We start from the raw sequence: 27270 nt of genomic DNA, 5'->3' as shown, positions 1-27270 counted from the left end.
CCCGCGAGATCGCGAAATACTCTCGTCATCATCATATCATAATGCGAGATTCGCGTGGTGATCTATTGCGAGGTTCTCATCGTGATATCATATCGCGAGGTATTGACATCGTGATATATTGCGAGATGTTTACATCATGATATCACATTGTGAGATATTCTAATCATATCATATTGTGATATTCCCATCATGATATCATATTGTGATATTGCCATCATGATATATTGTGATATTGCCATCATGTTATCACATTATGAGATATTCCCATCATATCATATTGTGATATTCCCATCATGATATCATATTGTGATATTGCCATCATGTTATCACATTATGAGATATTCCCATCATATCATATTGTGATATTCCCATCATGATATCATATTGTGATATTGCCATCATGTTATCACATTATTAGATATTCCCATCATATTATATTGTGATATTCCCATCATGATATTATATTGTGATATTGCCATCATAATATCACATTGTGAGATATTCCCATCAGATCATATTGTGATATTCCCATCATGATATTATATTGTGATATTGCCATCATGATATCACATTGTGAGATATTCCCATCATATCATACTGTGATATTCCCATCATATCATATTGTGATATTGCCATCATGATATCACATTATGAGATATCCCCATCATATCATATTGTGATATTACCATCATGATATTATATTGTGATATTGCCATCATGATATCACATTATCAGATATTCCCATCAGATCATATTGTGATATTCCCATCATGATCACCGTGCGAGATATCCCCACCATGATACCACGCTGCGACATATTCTCATCGTCGCCTTCCCCTGACGCACGACTAATTACTGCTGCTGCTGCCGCTGCTGCTGCCACTGCTGCTGGTGGCTTGGCCGCTACTTGGGGTCGGGCAGGAAGAGGCCGTGCAGGTCAATCGGCACGTCAGCGCCGTGGACGGTGGCTCGCGCCACCTCGCGGAACGACCGAGCGTCCAGCACCAACAGGAACGCCGGCTTACCGGGCTCGCTCGTCACGATGGACGACAGCACCACGCCTGGTCGGGGGGGGTCAGGGGGTCAGTGGGTCAAGGGTCACGGAGGAGAAGGGAAAGGTCAGTGTGGATAATTGTAATCAATAAATGTCGGCTTTCGTGACTGCAGGAAACCATGCTCTTTGGATTTTTCGGTAAAGTCACGGAGATAGAAAAATAAAATTTAAAAAAATCACGACGTTTCGATCGCAACACAAGCAATCGTCTTCAGGTGAAAAAATACAGCGGGCGGACTGCTGAGGCAGGAAGAAATACGACCACCACAACCACGAACACCACGACCACCACGACCACCACGACCACCACCAACACGACCACCACCACGACCACCACAAGCACGACCACCACGACCACGACCACCACCACCACCACAATCACCACAACCACGACCACCACCACCACTACGACCACCACGACCACCACCACCACGACCACCACTACCACGACCGCCACCACGACCACCACCACCACGATCACCACAACCACGACCACCACCACCACTACGACCACCACGACCATCACCACGACCATCACCACGACCATCACCACGACCACCACCACCACGACCACCATGACCACCACGACCACCACCACCACGACCACCACGACCACGACCACTACCACCACTACTACCACCACGACCACCACGACCACCACCACCACGACCACTACCACCACGACCACTACGACCACCACGACCACCACGACCTCCACCACCACCACTACCACCACGACCACCACAACCACGACCACCACAACCACGACCACCACGACCACCACCACCACCACCACGACCACGACCACCACGACCACTACAACCACCACCACCACGACCACCACGACCACCACCACCACCACCACCACGACCACCACGACCACCACCACCACGACCACCACCACCACGACCACCACCACCACGATGACGGGTAAATCCCCGGAGCGAGCGAGCGAGCGAGCCCGACAAGGGACTGCGGCGAGGACGGACGGACGGAAGGAAGCGGGGCGGTTGCGGCGCGCCGGTTAACGGAGAGGCTCCGGCTCACCGTCATCCTCCTCCCGAGCGCCGGGCGTCGGCACGAACACCGGCTCCGCAGGCCAGCAGCCGCCCTCCTGCCACTCCAGCTTCTCGCCCGTGTGCGTGTCCACCTTCACGATCTGCGCAAGGGAGGTCAACGGACGCACGGGAGGCCGGGTTCGACCGCCGGCCACGCGGCGCTTCCTGGGACTCTCCCCCCCCCCCCTAGGTCGACTCGGCCTCAAACGAGCGCCCGGCGCGGCGTGTGAACATCACCGCTGGGGAGACAAAGGCGGTCGGGCGTGGTTGCTGGCCACCCACCCCCCTAGCGTGCCACAGTGCCGGCCTTCATAAGTGCTGCTAACGGCACTTGCCCCGACAGCCTGTTAGAGGCTACAAGGGGGATCTTTGTCTTTTTTTTGTCTTTTGTACGCACATACTCTTAGTTTTTTCGGTAAAGTGACGTAGGTAAAAAAATTAAAATTAATAAAATAATAAAAAATAATAAAAAATCAACACAAGTCTCCGTCATCAGGTGGGACCGTCACAGCCAGATTTGCTGTATTATTTTAATTAATTTTAATTTCATTTTTTTTTACCTACGTGACTTTACCGAAATGAATCCTTGCAGTCACGAAAGCTTCAAATCTAGAATTTTGTACGCACGTATGTCGAACTTCTTTCGCACCGTACGTAGCCAACCGCGCTCAGTGGGAGGTGCGGAGGCAGGGACTGCAACACTAACACGCGAACAGCGGTTCCAAAGGAATGGCTTCGTCAACGCAGGCGACGATTTGGAACGTGCATCGCAGCGCCCAGTCGCTTCCCGACACGGGAAGGGAGAGCGCGTTCCAGACGGCCGCAGTGGGACGGCGCGTCTGAGAGCGCGGCAATTGCGGTGTGAACGCCGCCGTCTCTGCCCCTATTATTATATTTTGGTACTGGCAAAGGAGGTCAAATGATGTAAAGGGACTCAGGTTATCGCGTGCTCTTAAAGGGACCCTGTTTTTTGGATGCCCTCAAAGGGACCCTGTTTTTGGGATGCTCTTAAACGGACCAGGTCATAGCTTGCCCTTAAAGGGACCCTGTTTGAGGATGTTCTTAAAGGGACCCAGCTATGGTTTGCTCTTAAAGGGACCCCCTGTTTTAGCATACATTTAAAGGGATCAAGTTGTAGAATGCTCGTAAAGTGACCCTGTTTTTGCGTGCTCTTAAAGGGACCCTGTAAGGATGGCCTTAAAGGGACCCCTGTTTTTTTTGTTTGGGATGCTCGTAAAGTGTCCAGAGCAGGTACCTTGGTGGGCACGGGTCTCCACTCGATTTGGGCTGCGTAGATGTAGCGGTACTCCTTGCCGTTGTAGTTGTAGTTGATGCGAGGGAGTTCGATACCTGTTGTGAGGTCAAGAGGTCAAACAAATCAGCGAGCACCTCGATCACCAGCAGCGTGTATCCCCGCGTGTGTGTGTGTGCATTTGTATTTGGGGAGCGGTGGCGCCGTGGTTAGCGCACCGTGCTGCGAGCAAGGCGATGCGAGTTCGATTGACGGATGTCCGAACCAGCGCTGGGCCTCCCCTAGGTCGGCTCAGCCTTAAATGAGCACTCTGCCTGGGGCAGTGTGTAAACATCGGCATTGGGGAGGCACAGACAGCTAGGCTGGCGTGGTGGTGTGTTGGCACCCACCACCTCGTGTGCCGTGCTGGCCTTCATAAGCGCTATTCGTGAACAGCACTTGCCCCTACAGTCTGTTGTAAAGGCAATGACGGGGGATCTTTGTGGTTGAGTAGGTGGGTGGGTGAGTGAGTGAGTGACTGAGTGGGTGCATGAGTGTACAACTGAGATGGAGTGTGAGTGGGTAAATTATTTAATGAGATGATGAGTGGGATGATGATTGAGTGAGATGATGAGTGGGATGATGATTGAGATGATGATTGAGATGATGATTGAGTGAGGTGATGAGTGGGATGATGATTGGGATGATGAATGGGATGATGATGAGTGGGATGATGAGTGGGATGATGATTGGGATGATGATTGAGTGAGAATATGAGTGGGATGATGATTGAGTGAGATGATGAGTGGGATGATGGGAGTGTGTGCGCATCGCACCCTCTGCTAGAAGCTCTGGAGTGAGGACCACGTGTCCTCCCTCCTCCTTGACGGCGCTCGCTTTCGAGCCGGCAAGAGACACGAGGTTCTGGGAGACCGGAGACTCCTACGACGCACGCCACATCGTCACGGACGACACCAGTGCCCCTCGTTTCCATGGGACAGCCGCCGCCTCCACCCTCACCACCATTCTCATCAGCAGCTTCATCATCACCCTCACCACCACCATTCTCATCAGCAGTTCCATCACCCTCACCACCGCCACCATTCTCATCAGCAGTTCCATCACTCTCACCACCACCACCACCACCATTATCAGCCGTTCCATCACCCTCACCACCACCATTCTCATCAGCAGCTTCATCACCCTCACCACCACCACCACCATTCTCATCAGCAGTTTCATCACCCTCACCACCACCACCATTCTCATCAGCAGTTCCATCACCACCACCACCACCACCACCATTCTCATCAGCAGTTCCATCACCACCACCACCACCACCATTCTCATCAGCAGTTCCATCACCACCACCACCACCATTCTCATCAGCAGCTTCATCATCACCCTCACCACCACCACCATTCTCATCAGCAGTTCCATCACCCTCACCACCACCGCCACCATTATCAGCCATTCCATCACCCTCACCACCACCATTCTCATCAGTAGTTCCATCACCACCACCACCACCACCACCATTCTCATCAGCAGTTCCATCACCACCACCACCACCGCCATTCTCATCAGCAGCTTCATCATCACCCTCACCACCGCCACCATTCTCATCAGCAGTTCCATCACTCTCACCACCACCACCACCACCACCATTATCAGCCGTTCCATCACCCTCACCACCACCATTCTCATCAGCAGCTTCATCATCACCCTCACCACCACCATTCTCATCAGCAGTTCCATCACCCTCACCACCGCCACCATTCTCATCAGCAGTTCCATCACTCTCACCACCACCACCACCACCATTATCAGCCGTTCCATCACCCTCACCACCACCATTCTCATCAGCAGCTTCATCAGCACCACCACCACCACCACCACCATTCTCATCAGCAGTTCCATCACCCTCACCACCACCACCATTCTCATCAGCAGTTCCATCACCCTCACCACCACCACTATTCTCATCAGCAGTTCCATCACCCTCACCACCACCACCACCACCATTCTCACCAGCCGTTCCATCACCCTCACCACCATCATTCTCATCAGCAGCTTCATCACACTCATTACCACCCTCACCACCACTACCATTCTCATCAGCAGTTTCATCACACTCACCACCACCTTCACCACCACCACCATTCTCATCAGCAGTTCCATCACTCTTACCACCATCACCACCATTCTCATCAGCATCGCATACCTGTCAACCCCTTATCAGTGCCCTACCTTATTACAGATCAATTCAGACCTTATTGGTCACCCCGTGCCCCCTTATAAATCTCAACATTCATCCTACAAAGTGCCATCACAAGGGAGAAACACTAAACATTTTTGTGTGCCCGTATAGAAATGGCTGTACACCGTATGGACCTGAAAACTCAATTTCCCCTGCACAAGAATACGGGGTGAACCATGTGGGTTGGCAGCTGTTTCATCAGCATCTCCATCACCACCTCCAGCACCACCACCACTTCCAATAACAACAACCGCCATTCGCCACTAAGTGGCGGTGACGTCACCACGACGCTTGTGCCAGGCCATGTGCACCTTGAGGCCACGTGAAGTGTCGAACGCCCGCTGGCAGGAGGTCACGGGGCAGACCCAGCAGGTGCCACGGGTCGACTGACTGAGATGACCACCACTTCCACCACCTTAACCACCACCACCACCTCCACCACCACTACCACCGCACGCCAGAGGTCGCAACCGGGTACCCGATACCCGTACCCTACCCAAAACCCGGCTATCCGTACCCGGCCGGGTACGGGTACCCGTTTGCGACCCTGGTGCGGCCGGGTACGGGTAAGGAATCAAAACCCGTTTGCGACCTCTGCCGCACGCGGCCCACCTTTCCGACGCCCAGCGGCAGGACGTATCGGCGGCACTGCGGCAGGCAGCTCATCTTGTTGTCCTCGGCGAAGTCGGCGGCGGCCTTGCGCAGGTTGCGCAGGTAGAACATGTCGTACAGGCTATTGTCGTCGTAGGCGACGACGTCGCACACGACGCAGCCGCCGCGCTCGAACGCGTTCACGTGGTGGTACACCACGAAGGGCTCGCTCACGAAGTGCGTGGTCAGCGCCTTGCCCGTCCGCCGGTCGATCAGGTAGAAGCGGCTCTGGCAAAGGTGTAGGGGGGGGGGCACACGCTGAGCAAAGAACAAACAAACTGCGAACTCATTTTTGGGGTTTTATTTTCAACAGGGGAAAGGCCCCCCGCTGAGAGAGAACACACACACTCCACTCACTCACACTCACTCTGCAGAACAGAGAGAGAGAAACACACAAACTCCACTCACTCACCCTGTAGAACACATAGAGAGAGAGAGAACACACAAACTCCACTCACTCACACTCACTCTGCAGAACAGAGGGGGAGACAGAGTACATAGAAAACAGGGGAAACATAGACATAGAGTAGGGAGAGAGGGGGCGGTAGAGAGAGGGGGTAGAGAGAGAGGGAAAGGGTAAGAAGGAGGAGAGCAGAGCGTGAAATCTTTCATTTAAACAGGGGTGCACCTAAAGCAAAGCATTAAAAACAAAACAAAAAAACGAAATGATGAACGAAGCAACGTGCCGACTACACCGAGCATCTTCTTGTTTCCTCTGATCGTAAAAAAACGAGAGAGAACACACAAACTCCACTCACAAAAAGTGTTCCCTAGTCGGGAATCGAACCCGGGCCCGTACACTGCCACCACCGCCGCCGCCGCCTGTCCGACGTTTCGCGCCGCAGCCCCTCCCCGGGGGGGGAGTGGGGGGCTCACCTTGTCCTCGGGCAGCCAGGTCATGCAGCTGGCCCAGTTGGCGCCGCGGAAGTAGGCGGTGGCCAGCTTGACGAGGTCGAGCTTGAGCGGCTGCTCGATGAAGACGAGGTAGTGGGGCGTGAGGCCGAAGCTGTGGTAGTAGCTGGGGCTGAATCGCCAGCGAGACGGCAGCGTGCACAGCACCTCGAGGCCACGGAGGCCGGAGTTGGGCCGCTCGCCTGCACGTGGCGAACAGTGGCCGTGGCCGTCAAGCCCTCAACAGCGTGCCGCCTCAGGCCAATTCACATCCCTGGCAAGGCCTCATCAGGGCCCTGTCTTAGCACGGGCCAAATTCACACCCCTGGCAAGGCCTCATCAGGGCCCTCCCTTAGCACAGGCCAATTCACACCCCTGGCAAGGCCTCATCAGTGCCCTGTCTTAGCACAGGCCAATTCACACCCCTGGCAAGGCCTCATCAGGGCCCTGCCTCAGCAAAGGCCAATTCACATCCCTGGCAAGGCCTCATCAGCGTCCTACCTTAGTACAGACCAACTCAGACCGTATTGGTCACCCCGTGGCCCTTATAAATCTCAACGCTCGTCCTACAAAGTCCCTTCACAGGGGGAGAAACACAAACAGACAACAATATGTTGTCGCCCGTATTGAAACGGCTGTCCGCCTTATGGACCTGAACACGAATTTTTCCTGGACCAGACTACGGGCTAAACCGCGTGGGTTGATGGGTATGAGAGTGCATTGGTCATGGTTGTTGTTTTTTTAAAGGTTTTTTTATTGCGACTAAACCTAAATAAAGACATTTACTTCACCAGGATAAGGCCGACAACTGTAGCTGCTGCGTAGCTGTTTTTCAAACGCGTACCTGGCCATCACGAATGATGGCTCAACGAAAGTGGCGACTTATCGTCGTCGTCATCATCATCACGTGGAAATTTACAGCAGCAGCCAAAGACTCTTTGAAGGCGTGTTGACGTTGATGCTGAATGTGGAGGGACAAATCGTAGGACCCGAGGGAGAGAGAGAGACATGCAAACTCCAAATATACAGCAACAGGCGTCAGGGTCGGGATCGAACCCACGACCTCCTGCATACCAGGCGAGGTAGTCAACATCTCCTAGCCACCGTGATGATGATGAGAGAGAGACACGCAAACTCCAAATATACAGCAGCAGGCGTCAGTGTCGGGATCGAGCGCACGACCTCCTGCATACCAGGCGAGGTAGTCAACATCTCCTAGCCACCATGGCGCAGCAATGCCTCTTTCATAGGGGCGACCTAGGAAAGGGGAGTTGCCTGGGTGAATTAAAATATAATCTAACAAAAATATTGATATTCTACAACAGACTGGAGTGTGCCAAGTGCCAAACCTGGCAACGTGGGCGGCACGCGGATGAACGTGTACTTGGTGTGGCCCTTGTCTGCGATGGATGTGCCCACGTTGTAGACTGTTCCATCCGGCTCGTAGTGTGGGTGGGATGTGGCGATGTTGATGGCCACGTATTTGGTGTAATCCACCTGGGGGTGAGTTTCCAACAACATCATCATCATTCTAGATTTGAAGTTTTCGTGACTGCAAGGATCCATACTCTTTGGTTCTTTCGGTAAAGTCACGTAGGTAAAAAAATATAAAGTAAATGTATAAGGGGCACGGGGTGACCCATAAGGTCTGAGTTGGTCTGTAGTAATGTAGTAGGGGCAGTAACACGTGGTGTGTAGTGACGTAGTAGGGGCAGAAACACGTGGTGTGTAGTGACGTAGTAGGGCAGTAACACGTGGTTTGTAGTGACGTAGTAGGGGCAGAAACACGTGGTGTGTAGTGACGTAGTAGGGGCAGAAACACGTGGTGTGTAGTGACGTAGTAGGGCAGTAACACGTGGTTTGTAGTGACGTAGTAGGGGCAGTAACACGTGGTGTGTAGTGACGTAGTAGGGGCAGTAACACGTGGTGTGTAGTGACGTAGTAGGGGCAGTAACACGTGGTGTGTAGTGACGTAGTAGGGGCAGTAACACGTGGTGTGTAGTGACGTAGTAGGGGCAGTAACACGTGGTGTGTAGTGACGTAGTAGGGGCAGTAACACGTGGTGTGTAGTGACGTAGTAGGGCAGTAACACGTGGTGTGTAGTGACGTAGTAGGGCAGAAACACGTGGTGTGTAGTGACGTAGTAGGACAGTAACACGTGGTGTGTAGTGACGTAGTAGGGGCAGTAACACGTGGTGTGTAGTGACGTAGTAGGGGCAGTAACACGTGGTGTGTAGTGACGTAGTAGGGGCAGTAACACGTGGTGTGTAGTGACGTAGTAGGGGCAGTAACACGTGGTGTGTAGTGACGTAGTAGGGCAGTAACACGTGGTGTGTAGTGACGTAGTAGGGCAGTAACACGTGGTGTGTAGTGACGTAGTAGGGCAGTAACACGTGGTGTGTAGTGACGTAGTAGGGGCAGTAACACGTGGTGTGTAGTGACGTAGTAGGGGCAGTAACACGTGGTGTGTAGTGACGTAGTAGGGGCAGTAACACGTGGTGTGTAGTGACGTAGTAGGGGCAGTAACACGTGGTGTGTAGTGACGTAGTAGGGCACTGACAAGGGGTTGACAGGTACGCGACTGGCGCGTGTCACGTGGGGGTAGGTGGTGGCGACCTTCTCGAGGGTGTTGAGGGAGCTCGCGTCGATCCGGCGCATGAAGTTGGTCTCAGTGGTGGCGTAGAAATCCTCCCCGCACCTCATTACGTTGATGAGGCAGTTGTCGGTGAACTCTGGCACGGAGTAGGAGAGGTAGGAGAAGGCCCTGGGCGCGTGGGGGTGGGGGGGTGAACATCACGGAATGTCGGGCCTTCAGAATGTAAATGTGGCGAGGTGTTAACTCCATAGCTGCCAACCCCTTATCAGTGCCCTACCTTATTAGAGACAAATTCAGACCGTATTGGACACCCCGTGCCCCCTATACATCTCAAAGTTCATCCTGTAAAATCCCATCATGAGAGAGAAACACAAACAAATAGACACATTGATTGTTTCGATTTAAAGCGTTCGTGACTGCAGAGATTCATCTTCTTGGTTCTTTCGGTAAAGTCACGTAGAATGGAAATAATATTATAGAATGGGAATAATATTATTTAATAATATTATTTCCATTCTACGTGACTTTGCCGAAAGAACCAAGAAGACATTGATTGTTGTTGTTGTCAGTATTGAAACGGCTGTACGCCATCGTATAGACCTCAAAACTCAATTTCCCTGTACAAAAACACGGGCTAGACCGTGTGGGTTGACCCGGTGCGTGACCCCCACTGGCCTGCACCCCCCCCCCCTGCCCCCCCACAGCTGACTGCATCAGCTGCGAGCTGCTCCCTCACTTGGCGAAGACGTTCCTGCAGGGGTCGGGGTGCGCCATGGTGCCAAACTCCGAGATGACGATCCTGTTGGCTTCCGAGTTTTTGCGGAAGGCGTCGCTCTGCAGGTACTTGCTGCGGTAGTGAACCTCACCTGCGCACAGGTGTGCGGGCACAGCAACAGCAGCAACAGCAGCAGCAACATCAGCAACAGTAGCAGCAACAGCAACAACATCAGCAGCAGCAGCAGCAACAGCAGCAGCAGCAACATCAGCAACAGTAGCAGCAACAGCAACAACATCAGCAGCAGCAGCAGCAACAGCAGCAGCAGCAACATCAGCAACAGTAGCAGCAGCAGCAACAGCAGCAGCAGCAGCAACAGCAGCAACATCAGCAACAGTAGCAGCAACAGCAACAACATCAGCAGCAGCAGCAACAGCAGCAGCAAGAGCAGCAGCAGCAACATCAGCAGTAACAGCAGCAGCAACAGCAGCAACATCAGCAGCAGCAACATCAGCAGCAGCAACAACAGCAGCAACAGCAGCAACATCAGCAACAGCAGCAAGAGCAGCAACAGCAGCAACATCAGCAACAGCAGCAACAGCAGCAAGAGCAGCAGCAGCAGCAGCAACATCAGCAGCCGCAACAGCAGCAGCAAGAGAAGCAGCAGCAGCAAGAAAATCAGCAGCAGCAACAACAGCAGCATCAGCAGGAGCAGCAGGAGCAGCAGCAGCAGCGTTAGCCATTCGTCACCGAGGAGAGGCGACGTCACCGCGTCGCTCGTGCCAGGCTAGGTGCACCTTGAGGCCTCGGGTGTTCTCAGATGATTGACAGATGTACCTACCTGTTGCTCCCCACTGTGCCATCTTGCACAGGTACAAAGACAAAGAGCCCATGTGTAGCCTTTACAGACTGTTGGGGCAAGTGCTGTTAGCGAGCAGCACCTATGAAGGCCGGCACGGGAACAGGAGGGGGTGGGGTGGTCAGCACCACGCCCGGCCGCCTTTGTCTCCCCGGTGGCGATGGTTACTACTACACACCGCACTGGGTACTCATTTGAGGCTGAGTTGACCTAGGGGAGGCCCAGGACCGGTTCAGATAATCGCCACCGGTGGTGGCCGTGAGCGAGAATCGAACTCGGGTCGCCGGGTTCGTATCGCAGCGTCGCGCTAACCGCTGCACCACCGCTCCCCAAGGTCACACAACAATAACAACAACATCCGCCATTCACCACTAAGTGGCGGTGACATCACTACGGCGCCTGTACCAGGCTAGGTGCACTTTGAGGCCACGTGAAGTGTCGAACGCCCGCTGACAGGAGGTCACGGGACAGACCCAGCAGGTGCCATGGGGTTGATCGACTGAGATGACTAGCAGATACACCACCCACGCACCCACACCCCCACGCACCCACACACACACACACCCATCCACACACCCACACACCCACTCACACACACACCCACAGACATCCACACGCACCCCACACACACCCATCCACACCCACAGACACCCACACACCCACCCATCCACACACCCACCCATCCCACACACACACCCACACACCCACCCAGCCACCCCACACACACACACACCAACCCACCACGCACCCACACACACACACCAACACACTGACCCACGCACCCCACACACACACCGACACACACACTCACCCACAGACACCCACACACCCACCCACCCACACACACCCACAGACATCCACCCACGCACCCACCCACACACACACATCCACCCATGCACCCACGCACCCACACACACCAACACACCCACCCACGCACCCCACACACACACCGACACACACACTCACCCACAGACACCCACCCACGCACCCCCCCCCACACACACACACACACCCACCCACGCACCCACCCACACCCACAGACACCCACACACACACCCAGCCACCCCCACCCACGCACCCCCACGGAACGTGAAGCTGTGGAGGAGCGCCATCCCGTCGAACCAGTGGTTGTACGAGGTGGTTCCGAACGTGTGCAGGGCCGGCCCGTTGCGAATCAGCGTGCCGCTCAACCACTCGGGAAGTTTGCCTGATCGACACAACAACAACAACATCAACAACAACAACAAACACTAAAGCTGTCGTGCCAGGCTAGGGGCACCCCCCCCCTCCTCTTTGAGGTTGTCACGTGACGTGTAGAAAGGCGCCGTGGGTTGACTCAGATGACTGGGCGATGCACCGCAGACAGACAACAACAACAACAACCGCCATTCGCCACTAAGTGGCGGTGACGTCACCACGACGCTTGTGCCAGGCCATGTGCACCTTGAGGCCACGTGAAGTGTCGAACGCCCGCTGGCAGGAGGTCACGGGGCAGACCCAGGTGCCACGGGTCGACTGACCGAGATGACCGAGATGACTGGCTGATGCACCACCTGTGCCCCCTACTGTACCAACTTGCTGTGCTTTAGCCACCCGGCGCTCCGCTCGTTGTTGTGAGCGTTGCTCCTCCGCCCTCCGTTGTTGCTGGAGGGCGACTGCCTCCAACTGCCCAGTAGCGTCCTTCACGAGCCTCCTCCACTGAGGCCGATCTTGACACCGCTGGTACCAGTCATCGGCAAGTCCACTCAGCTCCACATCCTCCTGTACCACATCACTCCATCTCTTCTCTAGCCCGTGCCGCGCCCGTTTAGCCCCCTCGATCCGGCCGAACAAAAGATGTTTAGGCATGCGGTGGCTGGGCATGCGGGCTACATGACCCAGCCAACGCAGCCTTGCCTGCCGGAGGAGCTCACTGATGGGACTTGTGAGCTCCTCACACAATCCAGCCTGGTTAAACCCAGGATGGATCGTAGGCAGGCCAGCCTAAATGTTTCCAACCGGCGAAGATGCTCCACTAGGGGGGTCCACGTTTCGCAAGCGTAGAGAAGGGAGGGAATGACCGTGGCCGAGAAGATCTGAAGCTTCGTGCGGAGCGACAGACCAGGTAGCTTCCACACAGCGTTACGCAACCGATGAAAAGATATTGCCGCTCGACTGATTCGGAGTGAGACCTCTGCTGATAAACTGGAGCCGGTCATAAGCACACTGCCCAGGTATGGGAAACTCTCCACTCTCTCCACAACTGCCCCATCACCAATTGGGAGTTGTGGGGGTGGAGTGTCCGATGGTACAAAATACCCAGGCAGGTGCTTAGTTTTGGTGGGGCTGATGGTAAGGCACCACCTCTTAGTGGCATGCTCCAGTTTCAGCAGCAGCGTCTCCAACTCCTCTTCTGAATGAGCAGCTATTACCAAATCATCGGCATACATAACGTGGTTGACCAATAGGGAGCCATCCCTTGATCGCACCCGGGCGTCGATCAGCCTCCCATTATATCTGTACCAAATGGAAATTCCCCCGGTACAGCTATTGAAGGCTTCACGAACTACGCAGTCGAAATAGATGTTAAATAATGTGGGAGCCAGAGGACATCCCTGTCGCACCCCAAGGTGTACAGGGAAAGGCTCCGACTCCCGGCCACGTAGTTTTACCCGGGCCCGCTCACCATCATGAAGGTCCTTAATGATCGTGAGCAGAGGGTCAGGGACTCCGAAAGCACGAAGAACAACCCAGAGCCCAGTCCTACTGATGGTATCATAGGCCTTGACCAGGTCAATAAAGCAGAGATGTAGGTCTTTTTGGAATTCCCTACACCTCTGCTGTAGCAGACGGACAGAAAATATGGCATCTGTGCAGGACCGCCCTTTCCTGAAACCGCATTGGGGCTCCGCAAGCCTCTCCTCAGCGTGCCTAGCAAGGCGATGTTGAATAATCCTTGCCAGGACCTTTCCCGGCACACTGAGGAGTGAGATGCCCCTGTAGTTGTTACAGTCGGTACGGTCCCCCTTCTTAAAGAGGGGGACCACCAGGGCATCCTTCCAGTCCTGCGGAACCCGTCCAGTGGTCCAGACTGTTGTTATGATGTCATATAGGGCAGTCTGTGCACAAACGCCACCCTCCCTCAGCATTTCGCTTGGGAGATCATCTCTGCCCGGTGCCTTCCCTGGTCTCAGACTCCGGATCGCCCTCAGTACTTCCTCAACAGCTGGCACCTCAGCCAGCCACCACAGGGGGTGACCTCTTCCAATATTTGAGGCACCGCAGCCTCAGCAGGGTTATCCCCACTTTGTGCCATGATGTTTTCCTGGCTGAGAGATTTTCCCTCCCCCAGGACCTCACAGAAATGCTCAGCAAATCTGCAAACCTGTTCCTGGGGGTCGGAGATTGGATCACCGTTTTTTCCTCTAATGATGGTAATAGGTGTGGCGCTGCAGGTTACTTTTTTGATGGAGTTAAATAGTGATTTGTGATCGCGGGCCACTGAGGCAGACTCCATCTCCTCAGCAACCCGCGACCACCACCCATCCTTACAGCGCCTTACGGCTCTCCGAACCTCCGAGCGAAGGCTGCGGTAAACCTCCTCATTCTCTGACGTGGGATGCTGTAGGCGATGAGAGTGGGCCTGTCGCTTTTTCTCAATTAACCTGAACACCTCCTCTGTCAGCCAGGGTTTCTGGGGAGGTCTGGACCGCGTACCCAAAGCAGCCATTGCAGCTGCATGAGTCACAGTCTTAAACCTCGCCCATTTACACTCGACATCAGGTGGAGTGGGGGACGATGCCAACCCCAGCTGCAAGCGATGATGAAATTCTCGCTTGCAACTTTCATCAGCTAACTGAGACCAGGCCACTTTTGGTTTGAATGGGGTCCTGGGTGTACACCCAGGACCCCATTCACACACACAGACACACACACACACAGACACACAGAGATACACACAGACAACAACAACAACAACAACCGCCATTCGCCACTAAGTGGCGGTGACGTCACCACGACGCTTGTGCCAGGCCATGTGCACCTTGAGGCCACGTGAAGTGTCGAACGCCCGCTGGCAGGAGGTCACGGGGCAGACCCAGGTGCCACGGGTCGACTGACCGAGATGACCGAGATGACTGGCTGATGCACCACCTGTGCCCCCTACTGTGCCAACTTGCTGTGCTTTAGCCACCCGGCGCTCCGCTCGTTGTTGTGAGCGTCGCTCCTCCGCCCTCCGTTGTTGTTGGAGGGCGACTGCCTCCAACTGCCCAGTAGCGTCCTTCACGAGCCTCCTCCACTGAGGCCGATCTTGACACCGCTGGTACCAGTCATCGGCAAGTCCACTCAGCTCCACGTCCTCCTGTACCACATCACTCCATCTCTTCTCTAGCCCGTGCCGCGCCCGTTTAGCCCCCTCGATCCGGCCGAACAAAAGCTGTTTAGGCATGCGGTGGCTGGGCATGCGGGCTACATGACCCAGCCAACGCAGCCTTGCCTGCCGGAGGAGCTCACTGATGGGACTTTGCCCAGATCTTTCAAGGACTTGTGAGCTCCTCACACAATCCAGCCTGGTTAAACCCAGGATGGATCGTAGGCAGGCCAGCCTAAATGTTTCCAACCGGCGAAGATGCTCCACTAGGGGGGTCCACGTTTCGCAAGCATAGAGAAGGGAGGGAATGACCGTGGCCGAGAAGACCTGAAGCTTCGTGCGGAGCGACAGACCAGGTAGCTTCCACACAGCGTTACGCAACCGATGAAAAGATATTGCCGCTCGACTGATTCGGAGTGAGACCTCTGCTGATAAACTGGAGCCGGTCATGAGCACACTGCCCAGGTATGGGAAACTCTCTACTCTCTCCACAACTGCCCCATCACCGATTGGGAGTTGTGGGGGCGGAGTGCCCGATGGTACAAAATACCCAGGCAGGTGCTTAGTTTTGGTGGGGCTGATGGTAAGGCCCCACCTCTTAGTAGCACACTCCAGTCTCAGCAGCAGCGTCTCCAACTCCTCTTCTGAATGAGCAGCTATTACCAAATCATCGGCATACATAACGTGGTTGACCAATAGGGAGCCATCCCTTGATCGCACCCGGGCGTCGATCAGCCTCCCATTATATCTGTACCAAATGCTAATTCCCCCGGTACAGCTATTGAAGGCTTCACGAACTACGCAGTCGAAATAGATGTTAAATAATGTGGGAGCCAGAGGACATCCCTGTCGCACCCCAAGGTGTACAGGGAAAGGCTCCGACTCCCGGCCACGTAGTTTTACCCGGGCCCGCTCACCATCATGAAGGTCCTTAATGATCGTGAGCAGAGGGTCAGGGACTCCGAAAGCACGAAGAACAACCCAGAGCCCAGTCCTACTGATGGTATCATAGGCCTTGACCAGGTCAATAAAGCAGAGATGTAGGTCTTTTTGGAATTCCCTACACCTCTGCTGTAGCAGACGGACAGAAAATATGGCATCTGTGCAGGACCGCCCTTTCCTGAAACCACATTGGGGCTCCGCAAGCCTCTCCTCAGCATGCCTAGCAAGGCGATGTTGAATAATCCTTGCCAGGACCTTACCCGGCACACTGAGGAGTGAGATGCCCCTGTAGTTGTTACAGTCGGTACGGTCCCCCTTCTTAAAGAGGGGGACCACCAGGGCATCCTTCCAGTCCTGCGGAACCCGTCCAGTGGTCCAGACTGTTGTTATGATGTCATATAGGGCAGTCTGTGCACAAACGCCACCCTCCCTCAGCATTTCGCCTGGGAGATCATCTCTGCCCAGTGCCTTCCCTGGTCTCAGACTCCGGATCGCCCTCAGTACTTCCTCAACAGCCGGTACCTCAGCCAGCCACTCACAGGGGGTGACCTCTTCCAATATTTGAGGCACCGCAGCCTCAGCAGGGTTATCCCCACTTTGTGCCATGATGTTTTCCTGGCTGAGAGATTTTCCCTCCCCCAGGACCTCACAGAAATGCTCAGCAAATCTGCAAACCTGTTCCTGGGGGTCGGAGATTGGATCACCGTTTTTTCCTCTAATGATGGTAATAGGTGTGGCGCTACAGGTTACTTTTTTGATGGAGTTAAATAGTGATTTGTGATCGCGGGCCACTGAGGCAGACTCCATCTCCTCAGCAACCCGCGACCACCACCCATCCTTACAGCGCCTCACGGCTCTCCGAACCTCCGAGCGAAGACTGCGGTAAACCTCCTCATTCTCTGACGTGGGATGCTGTAGGCGATGAGAGTGGGCCTGTCGCTTTTTCTCAATTAACCTGAACACCTCCTCCGTCAGCCAGGGTTTCTGGGGAGGTCTGGACCGCGTACCCAAAGCAGCCATTGCAGCTGCATGAGTCACAGTCTTAAACCTCGCCCATTTACCCTCGACATCAGGTGGAGTGGGGGACGATGCCAACCCCAGCTGCAAGCGATGATGAAATTCTCGCTTGCAACTTTCATCAGCTAACTTAGACCAGGCCACTTTTGGTTGGAATGGGATCCTGGGTGTACACCCACCACCGGAGTGGAAGAATGGCAGGCGCATCTTACAGATGACTAGTCGATGGTCAGAGGGCAGATCAGCTCCACGGTAGGTCCTGGTGTCAAGGACATGGGCTCGCATCCGCTGGTCCGTCACTACGTAGTCCAGCAGATGTTCTTGCTTGGACCCGGCATGCATCCATGATGTTGTGTGGATGCGCCGATGCCGGAAGAGCGTGTTAGTAATTACAAGCCCATGGGCTGCACAAAAATCTAGCAGCCTCCTACCGTTATTATTGAGCTGATCTGGCCCATGCCTTCCAATCACTCCAGACCAGGTGCCAGCATCATGACCAACTCGGGCATTGAAGTCACCCAACAAGATGACTCTGTCCCGAGTGGCCACTTTAGCCAGCACCTGTGACAGGAGGTCATAGAAAGCGTCCGACTCATCGGCTTTGCCTGCATCCCTCCACAGATGTTCGTCTTCGGTGGGGGCATAAGTAACCACGACCACCACTCCTCGCCTCTGGTTGATGGGAAGGCGAGCCCAAAGTATCCTGGGGCTTACAGCTTCCCACACCTCACCGCCACGCTCCCACGCCCCCTTCATTCTTTTGTTCAGAAGAAGAGCCACACCCTGTTGTTTGGCAGTCTCCTGCCCCGAGTAGAGGACTGTCCACCCCTCATGGTGGCAGGAGCCAGAACCGGTCCACCGGACCTCCTGAATGCCACAGAGATCCAGGCGGTACCGGTCCAGCTCCCGACAGAGGAGTGGCAGCCTCTCCTCCGCAGTGAGCGTTCGAACATTCCACGTGGCCATCCGCAATGGTTTTTCGTTGTTTCTGGAGGAGCCCCGAGGGTTAAAATTCAATCTCCTGGCTCCGCCAAATGGGGTTTGGCCAGGAGACGTCATAAAAGCCTGACCCCCCGGGGCCTCCGGCACAAGCTTATTAATTACAGGTTTATGTTTAATTCGTAGTTTAGTGGTGGTTAATTGAAGGTGGAGGGGTTACCAGCCCCTCGCACCCGTCCAGAGCCCCCGTTTAGCCACTGTGGTGGTCACAGACGCCATGAGGGGAGAGGCCAATGGGCATTGGCCCTCCCCCCACAGCACTGCCCACGACAGTGTTGCCCGTCCGGCACCGCGAGGAGGTAGGAGGTTGTTTTGCCGGACTACACACAGACACACACACACAGACACACACACACAGACACACAGAGATACACACACAGACACACAGAGATACACACACAGACACACAGAGATACACACACAGACACACACACAGATACACAAAGACACACACACACAGAGAGATACACACACAGATACACACACAAACACAAACAGACACACACAGAGGAGACACACAGAGGAGACACACACAGAGACACACACAGAGACACACACAGAGACACACACAGAGACACACACAGAGACACACACAGAGACACACACAGACACACACAGACACACACAGACACACGGAAACACACGGAAACACACGGCGTCCCTTCGACCTACCCTGTAGTTCGGCACGGACCGGCTGTGGGCATTCCTTCGCGTTTCCTTGGAAAAGGGTTTCCATTGGTGCTGCTATTTCATAGAGGCACACAGACACACAGACACAATAACAAAGATCTCCGGTATAGCCTTAACAGATTGTAGGGGCAAGTGCTGTTAGCGAGCACCTATGAAGGTCGAAACGGCACACGTGGTGGTGGGTGGCCAGCACCACGCCCGACCACCTTTGTCTCCCCAGTGGCGATGTTTACTACACACCGCACCAGGTACTCATTGGAGGCTGAGTCGACCTAGGGGAGGCACGGGACCGGCTCAGATAATCGTCACTGGGTGTTTGCCGTGAGCGAGAATCGAACCCGGGTCGCAGGGTTCGTAGCGTATAGCGCTAACCGCTGCTACACTACCGCTCCCCACACACACAGAGACACACACACAGAGACACACACAGACTGAGACAGACACACAGAGAGACATAACAACTACCCCCCCCCCCCCCGTATATCCTTCACAGACTGTTGGGGCAAGTGCTGTTAGCGAGAAGCAGCACCTCTGAAGGTCGGCACGGCACACGCATTTCAACGCCGTGTGCAAAAAAATCCCAGTGGGATGCAAGTCAAACAATAACCACCGTAAGACAATGTAGATTCAAGTTTCAAGTTTTCAAGTTTCATGTATTAGGTATAGCCCTGTGAGCCATTCGGCTCTTGAATCGGGTGCAACCGCAACAAACAAAAAACAAAAACATGAACAAAAAACATCTTAAAGTGAGTATGTGACTGAGTGCAAACAGAAAATCCAAGAAAAGTCAGCAAAATATTGCAGAAAAATCACCGTACACCAACACTGTGTGCAAAAATCCCAGTGGGATGCAAGTCAAACAACAACAACAACCACAAGACAACTTAGATTAAGGCCATCAGTCTAACTCTGTACTACAACAAACAAACATGGCCAAACCGAAAAACGTTTCAAAAATCACCAAAATAAAGCCATGAAAGCAATGAAACCGTGATCATAGGATTCAGTACCTGGAGCCCAAGCGCGCTCAACGTCGTTTGCGATTGCCGCAAACCGCACTCCGGCTGGGGGTGGACCGGTAACTTCACCGCGTTGAGTCGGGCAGGTGCCGGCAGCGACGACAAAAAACTGAACTTTGTTCCGCTGTGGCTCAATGTTTACGAGCCGAGCGAGCACTCTGGGTCCCTTCCTCAGCTGCCCTGACCACCTCGGCCTCAGCCCCGGGGCGAAGTTCGAAGGGTCGGAGCGTGCTGCCCGCTCTGTGATATCGGCTTGCGCGGGGCAATCTGTGTGGCCCAGAGCGGTCACGTGCAGTAGAAGAAGGGGATCTCAGGCGTAGTGCTTTGATATCCGCTTCTACGGGGCAATCTGTGTGGCCCAGAGTGGGCACGTGAAGTATAAGAAAGGGATCTCAGACGTAGCTCTGTCATATCAACTTCTGTGGACCGATCTGTGTGGATGAGTGGTCACGTGAAGTAGAAGAAGGGGATCTCAGGCGTAGTGCTTTGATATCCGCTTCCGCGGGGCAATCTGTATGGATCAGAGTGGTCACTTGAAGTATAAGAAAGGGATCTCAGACGTAGATCTGTGAGATCAACTTCCGTGGGTCATTCTGTGTAGATGAGTGGTCACTTGCTGAAGAAGGGGATCTCAGACGTAGTGCTGTGAAATCCGCTTCTGCGGGGCAATCTGTGTGGACCAGAGCGGTCACGTGAAGTATAAGAAGGGGATCTCAGACGTAGATTTGTGAGATCAACTTCCGTGGGTCATTCTGTGTGGACCTGTGTGTCACTTGAATAAGAATGGATCTCAGAGGTTGCTCTGTGACAGCCACTTCCGCAGGCCGCTCTGTGTGGATCAGAGCGGTCACGTGAAGTATAAGAAGGGGATCTCAGACGTGGCTCTGTCATATCAACTTCCGTGGGTCATTCTGTGTGGACCTGAGTGTCACTTGAATAAGAATGGATCTCAGAGGTAGCTTTGTGATAACCACTTCCGCAGGCCGTTTTGTGTGGATCAGAGTGGTCACTTGAAGAAGAGGAAGGGGATCTCAGGCGTAGCTCTGTCATATCAACTTCCGTGGGTCATTCTGTGTGGACTTGAGTGTCACTTGAATAAGAATGGATCTCAGAGGTTGCTCTATGACAGCCACTTCCGTAGGCCGTTCTGTGTGGACCAGAGTGTCGAGGAAGAAGGGATCGGGATGACATTGAGGCTTAAGACTCTATCGTATGGTGCCACTGTGGGCTTCGCCTAACACACAATCGTGTATAATGGCCGTGAGCAAAAAAAAAAATACATCTAAATATCTCACAAAAGCCAACATAGTAGTAGGGTTTTACCCTTTAAACTGGTACAAAACTGACACCTTTATACAAGGCATCATGTTTGCAATAACAAGAAGAAACAACTTTGATAATGGTAATAATATGCACTACATATCATTACAATGATCAGAGTTGTTTCTTTTTATTTGCAGTTTGACTGCTTGTGTTGCGTTTATTGCAAACATGATGCCTTGTATAAAGGTCAGTTTTGTACCAGTTTACCAGTTTAAAGGGTAAAAACCTACTACTATATTTTGCCACTGGTAAAGGAGGTCTCATAGTGTAAAAGCCAACATGTTTCACCAATCTTCACGCACGTAAGGTTTTTTTTCTTTTCTTCCCGACAATATTATCATTCAAAAATTGATTCGTGTGTTAGTGATCTTGGAAAATACCATGGGACCCGTCTTGCCATGTATCTGCCAAGAAATTCCCCATGGTATTGATTCCTTGCAAAAGGTTTCTGTTTGGGTGTTTTAAGATCTGAACGCCTGTTTCATTGCCAGAAATGATTTAATCAATTCTTATAGGGTCGTGAATACACGACCGAGGCAAAACACGTCGGTCTGGAGTACACTTAGAGAAGACCTTTGCACGTAGACAGTATGCCCTTGATTAGACTCCTCAATGCTGTGGCAATTGCCCCCTCCTCATCCGAAGCCAAAGTCCTGCAGCGATAATCCAATTTAGATAAGAGATAATTTTCGGCGGAGGCTAAATAAACGTTTTTTTTGGACATCATCTTCAAATGATATGGCAGCAAAAAACTTCCCCGCAACGCCGCCACGTGTCAAGTGCCGTCACCCTCGTAGGGATACGGTGGTCTGATCTGCCCGCGTTGGTATCACTCTGCCGCCACTGATGTGGAATTTCGTGGCCAAGTTTTCACGGCGATTGTGACGATTATTCCGCTCGTTTACCCGGGAGAGCTTCATATTCAGCATCAGGACCCCTGTTCCGGTGGGTTGTTGCCCAAGTTTTCAGAGTAAGGGGAGCAATTCTGCCGCTGCTGTGCGCTTCAAATTGAGTCATTGGCAGGTACTGATTCAGCATTAGAGATGTTGTTTGGACAATAACAGTTGCACTGTGGATGTGTCTTCTTGGTTCTTTCGGTAAAGTCACGTAGAAGGGAAATCATAAAATAATAAAAATTTAACATAATAAAATACAATTCTCACGACGTTTCGGCCACAACGCAAGCAGCCGTCCTCAGGTGAAGAACAGGTCTGTCGGAAAGACAGCGTCTGTTTCATTCAGACGCTGTCTCCCCGACAGACCTGTTCTTCACCTGAGGACGGCTGCTTGCGTTGTGGCTGAAACGTCGTGAGAATTTGTATTATGTTTTATTTCTATTATTTTATTATTTCCCTTCTACGTGACTTTACCGAAAGAACCAAGAAGATGAATCCCTGCAGTCACGAAAGCTTTAAATCGAAAATGTGGATGTGTGTTTTCTTTTAGCTATGGGAGGAAACTGGAGACTTGGAATCCCAGAGGAAAACCCCATGCAGAACAGGGGGTGGTGGGGGGTGGGGAGAACACACAAACTCCGCAAAGCAAAGCGACCGAGTCAGGAATCGAACCCAGGCTCTTGCTGGCGCGAGGCCTCAGTGTCACCACTGCGTTGTCACCACCCTACCACCCAATGTGCAGGGCTCCATACATAACTACTTGGACAATGTGCATGGCCCAGCAGTGCGAGGGTTTGCCACTCGTTGCAGAGGGTTCGCGGTTCAATGAATAGAGTTCAAAATAGCTCACAAACAAACACTTTGCTCTTCCTGGTTTTTTCGGTAAGGTCACGTAGAAGGGATATAATAAAATAATAAAAATTAAACATAATAAAATACAATTATCACGACGTTTCGGCCACAACGCAAGCAGCCGTCCTCAGGTGAAGAACAGGTCTGTCGGAAAGACAGCGTCTGAATGAACACCACCAGGCTTGGCAGCGTATATTTAAGCTGGGTTGGAGGGGAAAGAGCGCCTTGACAAAAGAATTTGCATGTCAAGATGAAATTAGCATATTTATGGGAAATGCAGATATGGGATTAGTCACTACTTGTGGAATGCGTAGGAGGTTGGCGGGGGGTTTCAAAGTCATATTATGCCCGTGCATTATGCAGGATTAGCAGAATATGAATCCTTGCAGTCACGAAAGCTTCAAATCTAGAATAAATACGAAGGAGACATAATCACAGAGGCGCGTTCACGACAGACGGCCGCCCTGGTTAATACTGCGAGTGTACTAAACATGCAGTGAATGTTAAACGATGCTCACCGTGACGCCATTATACGTCGTTACGTTGTTATATGCGGGAGACGAGCGGGGCCACCCAGGGTGAGCAGACTTTAAGCTCAGAGAAAATCTCACGTCGCGATGTAAGACGAAATGCAAGATAAGGAGCCTTGAGAGATAAGGAGCAAGAGGGCGTAGGGGCCCTAAGTGTTGATTGGGCGATCGCCCCCCCCACCACCACCTCTGTGGCGATGATGTAAGCTGTCGAGATTGAAGGCTGCGATTAGATTGTTCCAGAGGTTCGCGGTTTGTAATCTGGCAGGCCGCCCTGGTTAATACTGCGGGTCTTTATGAACCACAATCCAAGGCACCCTTCATTTCCTTGGCTAATGTCAGCAAGATCGATGATTCCGCCGCAGTGCGCCTTTATCGTACCACAGCGCCTTCTACGTTAAGATCCGCGTGACTTCGTTCTAAACGAGTGCTGGTGGCACAGTCCACATTCGCTAAAATTTTTACAATTCCACCGCAGAATGGCTCAATTACTATGAACTTTTTATTTTATTTTATCACGTAGGGTCCACAGAACTACATATTGCCCTTTGTCAGAAGCGACCTGGCTACAAATGATAGCCCAACGAAGTGGCTTATCAAGTGGACATTCATCGCAGCCAAATACTTTCAACGCACGTTCCTAAATGTGGAGGGAAAACCTGAGAACCCGGAGAAAAGTCTACGTGACCACGGAGAGAGAGAGAGAGAGACACGCAAACTCCAAATACACAGCAGGCGGTCAGGGTCGGGATCGAACCCACGACCTCATGTACACCAGGCGAGGTAGTTAACATCTCCTAGCCACCGTGATGATGATGAGAGAGAGACGCAAACTCCAAATATACAGCAGCAGGCAACAGGGTCGGGATCGAACCCACGACCTCCTGTACACCAAGCGAGGTAGTTAACATCTCCTAGCCACTGTGATGATGATGAGAGAGAGACGCAAACTCCAAATACACAGCAGCAGGCATCAGGGTTGGGATCGAACCCACGACCTCCTGTACACCAAGCGAGGTAGTTAACATCTCCTAGCCACCGTGATGATGATGAGAGAGACACGCAAACTCCAAATACACAGCAGCAGGCGTCAGGGTCGGGATCGAACCCACGACCTCCTGTACACCAAGCGAGGTAGTTAACATCTCCTGGCCACCGTGGCTTGTTTCTGAGGTTCGCGGGCTCGACTCTATCGGCCTGTCCTGGTTGTTCAATAACCACGGTCACTCGTCCCACCGTCTGCTTCACAGTGGACATCAAATACCCTGTGGCGTCATTCATAGGAGTATCAGAATCAGAATCTTGTATTTATACTGCTGCAGGAGGAATCCGATTAACTATGAAGCGCCTTTGTCACAGATGTCCTAGTAGGGGCACGTGGTCAGAACGTCACAACAATAAACGAATACAAAAACACAATAGGAGTGGTAGCCAGTGGGCTTGCAAAGTACGATCGTCTTAGAGAAATCAATTTCGTGTGTGCCAGCCGCATTAAAATAATGATCAGCCACGGCAGAGGTATTGGTCCTAGCATGTTTCAAATCTGCCTTATGCTCACGAACATGATCCGAGACATGTCGCTTATTGTCCCCAATGTAACTACTGCCGCAGATACAGCTTATCTTCTTGGTTCTTTTGGTAAAGTCACGTAGAATGGAAATAAAAAAAATAAAAAATATATAATAAAATAATTCTCACGACGTTTCGGCCACAACGCAAGCAGCCGTCCTCAGGTGAAGAACAGGTCTGTCGGAAAGACAGCGTCTGAATGGGCACCACCAGGCTTGGCAGCGTATATTTAAGCTACAGCTCCTTACTATTAAAATTCCCTCCCTCTATTACTGCTAACCCTACTCCCTCCCTTTGATGCTGCTAATCCTGCATACTGCATAATGCACGGGCATAATATGACTTTAAAACCCTCCCCCCACCTCCTACGCATTCCACAAGCAGTGACTAATCCCATATCTGCATTTCCCATAAATATGCTAAATTCCTCTTGATATGCAAATTCCTTTGTCAAGGCGCCCCTTCTCCCCTACAACCCAGCTTAAATATACGCTGCCTAGCTTGGTGGTGCCCATTCAGACACTGTCTTTCCGACAGACCTGTTCTTCACCTGAGGACGGCTGCTTGCGTTGTGGCCGAAACGTCGTGAGAATTATTTAATTATGTTTTTTAAAAATTTCCCTTCTACGTGACTTTACCGAAAGAACCAAGATGAATCCCTGCAGTCACGAAAGCTTTAAATCGAAAGATGCAGCTTAGTTTATTGACGCTGGGAGTTTGCATGTCAGGAATCTTGTCTTTCACGGATGGGATCAGATCACAATTTGTATGTGCCGTGTTAAATCGGACCTGGATCTTGTGTTTGTTCATGATTTCGGAAATATTTTTGGTTACCCCTGCTGTGTATGGCAGGGTGATGGTTTTGATTGGATCCTCAGATGGCTCCTTCCTCACGGTATGGAGGCTTTGTGTATTGTGTAGTCAGAATATCCATTCGCCTTGAGAGCTTGGTGTACGTGTTTGAGTTCACTGGTTAGGTGTTCATGGTCGGAGATACATTGAGCTCTATGGTGGAGCGTTTTGATGAGGGAATTCTTCCGGGATGGATGGTGGTGGGAATCAGTTTTTAGTAAGGCGTCAGCATGGGTTACTTTCCTGTAGACAGAATGGCTCATTGAGCCACCTGGTCTCTTTTTGATGAAGGCATCCAAGAAAGGTAGCGTGCCATCCATTTCTACCTCCATGTTGAATTTGATGGCTGAGTGTATGGAATTGATGTGGTTGAGGTGCATGCTTAGGGGCCGTCGTCCATAAATGACGTCACGCGATTTTGGACGATTTTTTACCCCCCCCCCCTCGTCACACGGCGTCACAAAAAGTCAGACCCCTCCCCCTTAAATATGACGTCACAAAGCTCTGCCCCCCCCCCCCCCCAAAACTATATTTCCATTTTGAAAATAAAACATGCTTCAAATCGCTTTAAACTATTGTCATTGTAGTGCGTATTTAATGTGGCGCTGCACTCTGATGTTGTAGGAGTGTTGTTATAACAATTAGTGTTGTTATAACAATGCTATATTTATTTATTTAAAGCTTTCGTGACTGCAGGGATTCATAATTCTTGGTTCACACCTGATGATGATTGCTTGTGTTGCAGTCGAAACGTCGTGAGAATTTGTATTTATTTATATTAATAATATTTTATTATTTCCCTTCTACGTGACTTTACCGAAAGAACCAAGAATATAACTCTATATTAATTTAAAGTTGCGCATTTTGATGTGACGTCACATTTCTCACCCCCCCCCCCTCGTCACACATCGTCACAAA

General features: G+C 52.2%; 1 protein-coding gene across 2 annotated transcripts; it reads right to left on the bottom strand.

The window, feature by feature from the left end:
• Positions 1-69: 69 nt before the first annotated feature.
• Positions 70-20537, bottom strand: LOC144736761 (beta,beta-carotene 15,15'-dioxygenase-like). Of its 2 annotated transcripts, none has more exons than XM_078619373.1 (12): positions 20322-20537; positions 19294-19365; positions 12394-12522; positions 10478-10607; positions 9762-9909; positions 8495-8642; positions 7131-7348; positions 6216-6482; positions 4180-4285; positions 3368-3462; positions 2102-2213; positions 70-1061 (listed from the first exon to the last, which is right to left on the bottom strand). In XM_078619373.1, exons 2-12 carry the CDS (start codon positions 19355-19357, stop codon positions 904-906), a joined length of 1575 nt encoding a protein of 524 aa, XP_078475499.1. In that variant the 5' UTR covers positions 19358-19365; positions 20322-20537; the 3' UTR covers positions 70-903. The 2 variants fall into 2 exon arrangements, with proteins under 2 accessions (XP_078475499.1, XP_078475500.1); XM_078619374.1 differs by having other exon boundaries at positions 19294-19362.
• Between the last annotated feature and the right edge of the window lie 6733 nt (positions 20538-27270).

This window comes from Lampetra planeri, chromosome 63, assembly GCF_965212315.1.
Source record: "Lampetra planeri chromosome 63, kcLamPlan1.2.h2, whole genome shotgun sequence".
Taxonomy (NCBI): domain Eukaryota; kingdom Metazoa; phylum Chordata; class Hyperoartia; order Petromyzontiformes; family Petromyzontidae; genus Lampetra; species Lampetra planeri.
The sequence above is the reverse complement of the archived record's forward strand: the minus strand, read 5'-3'. Positions and strand labels throughout refer to the sequence as shown.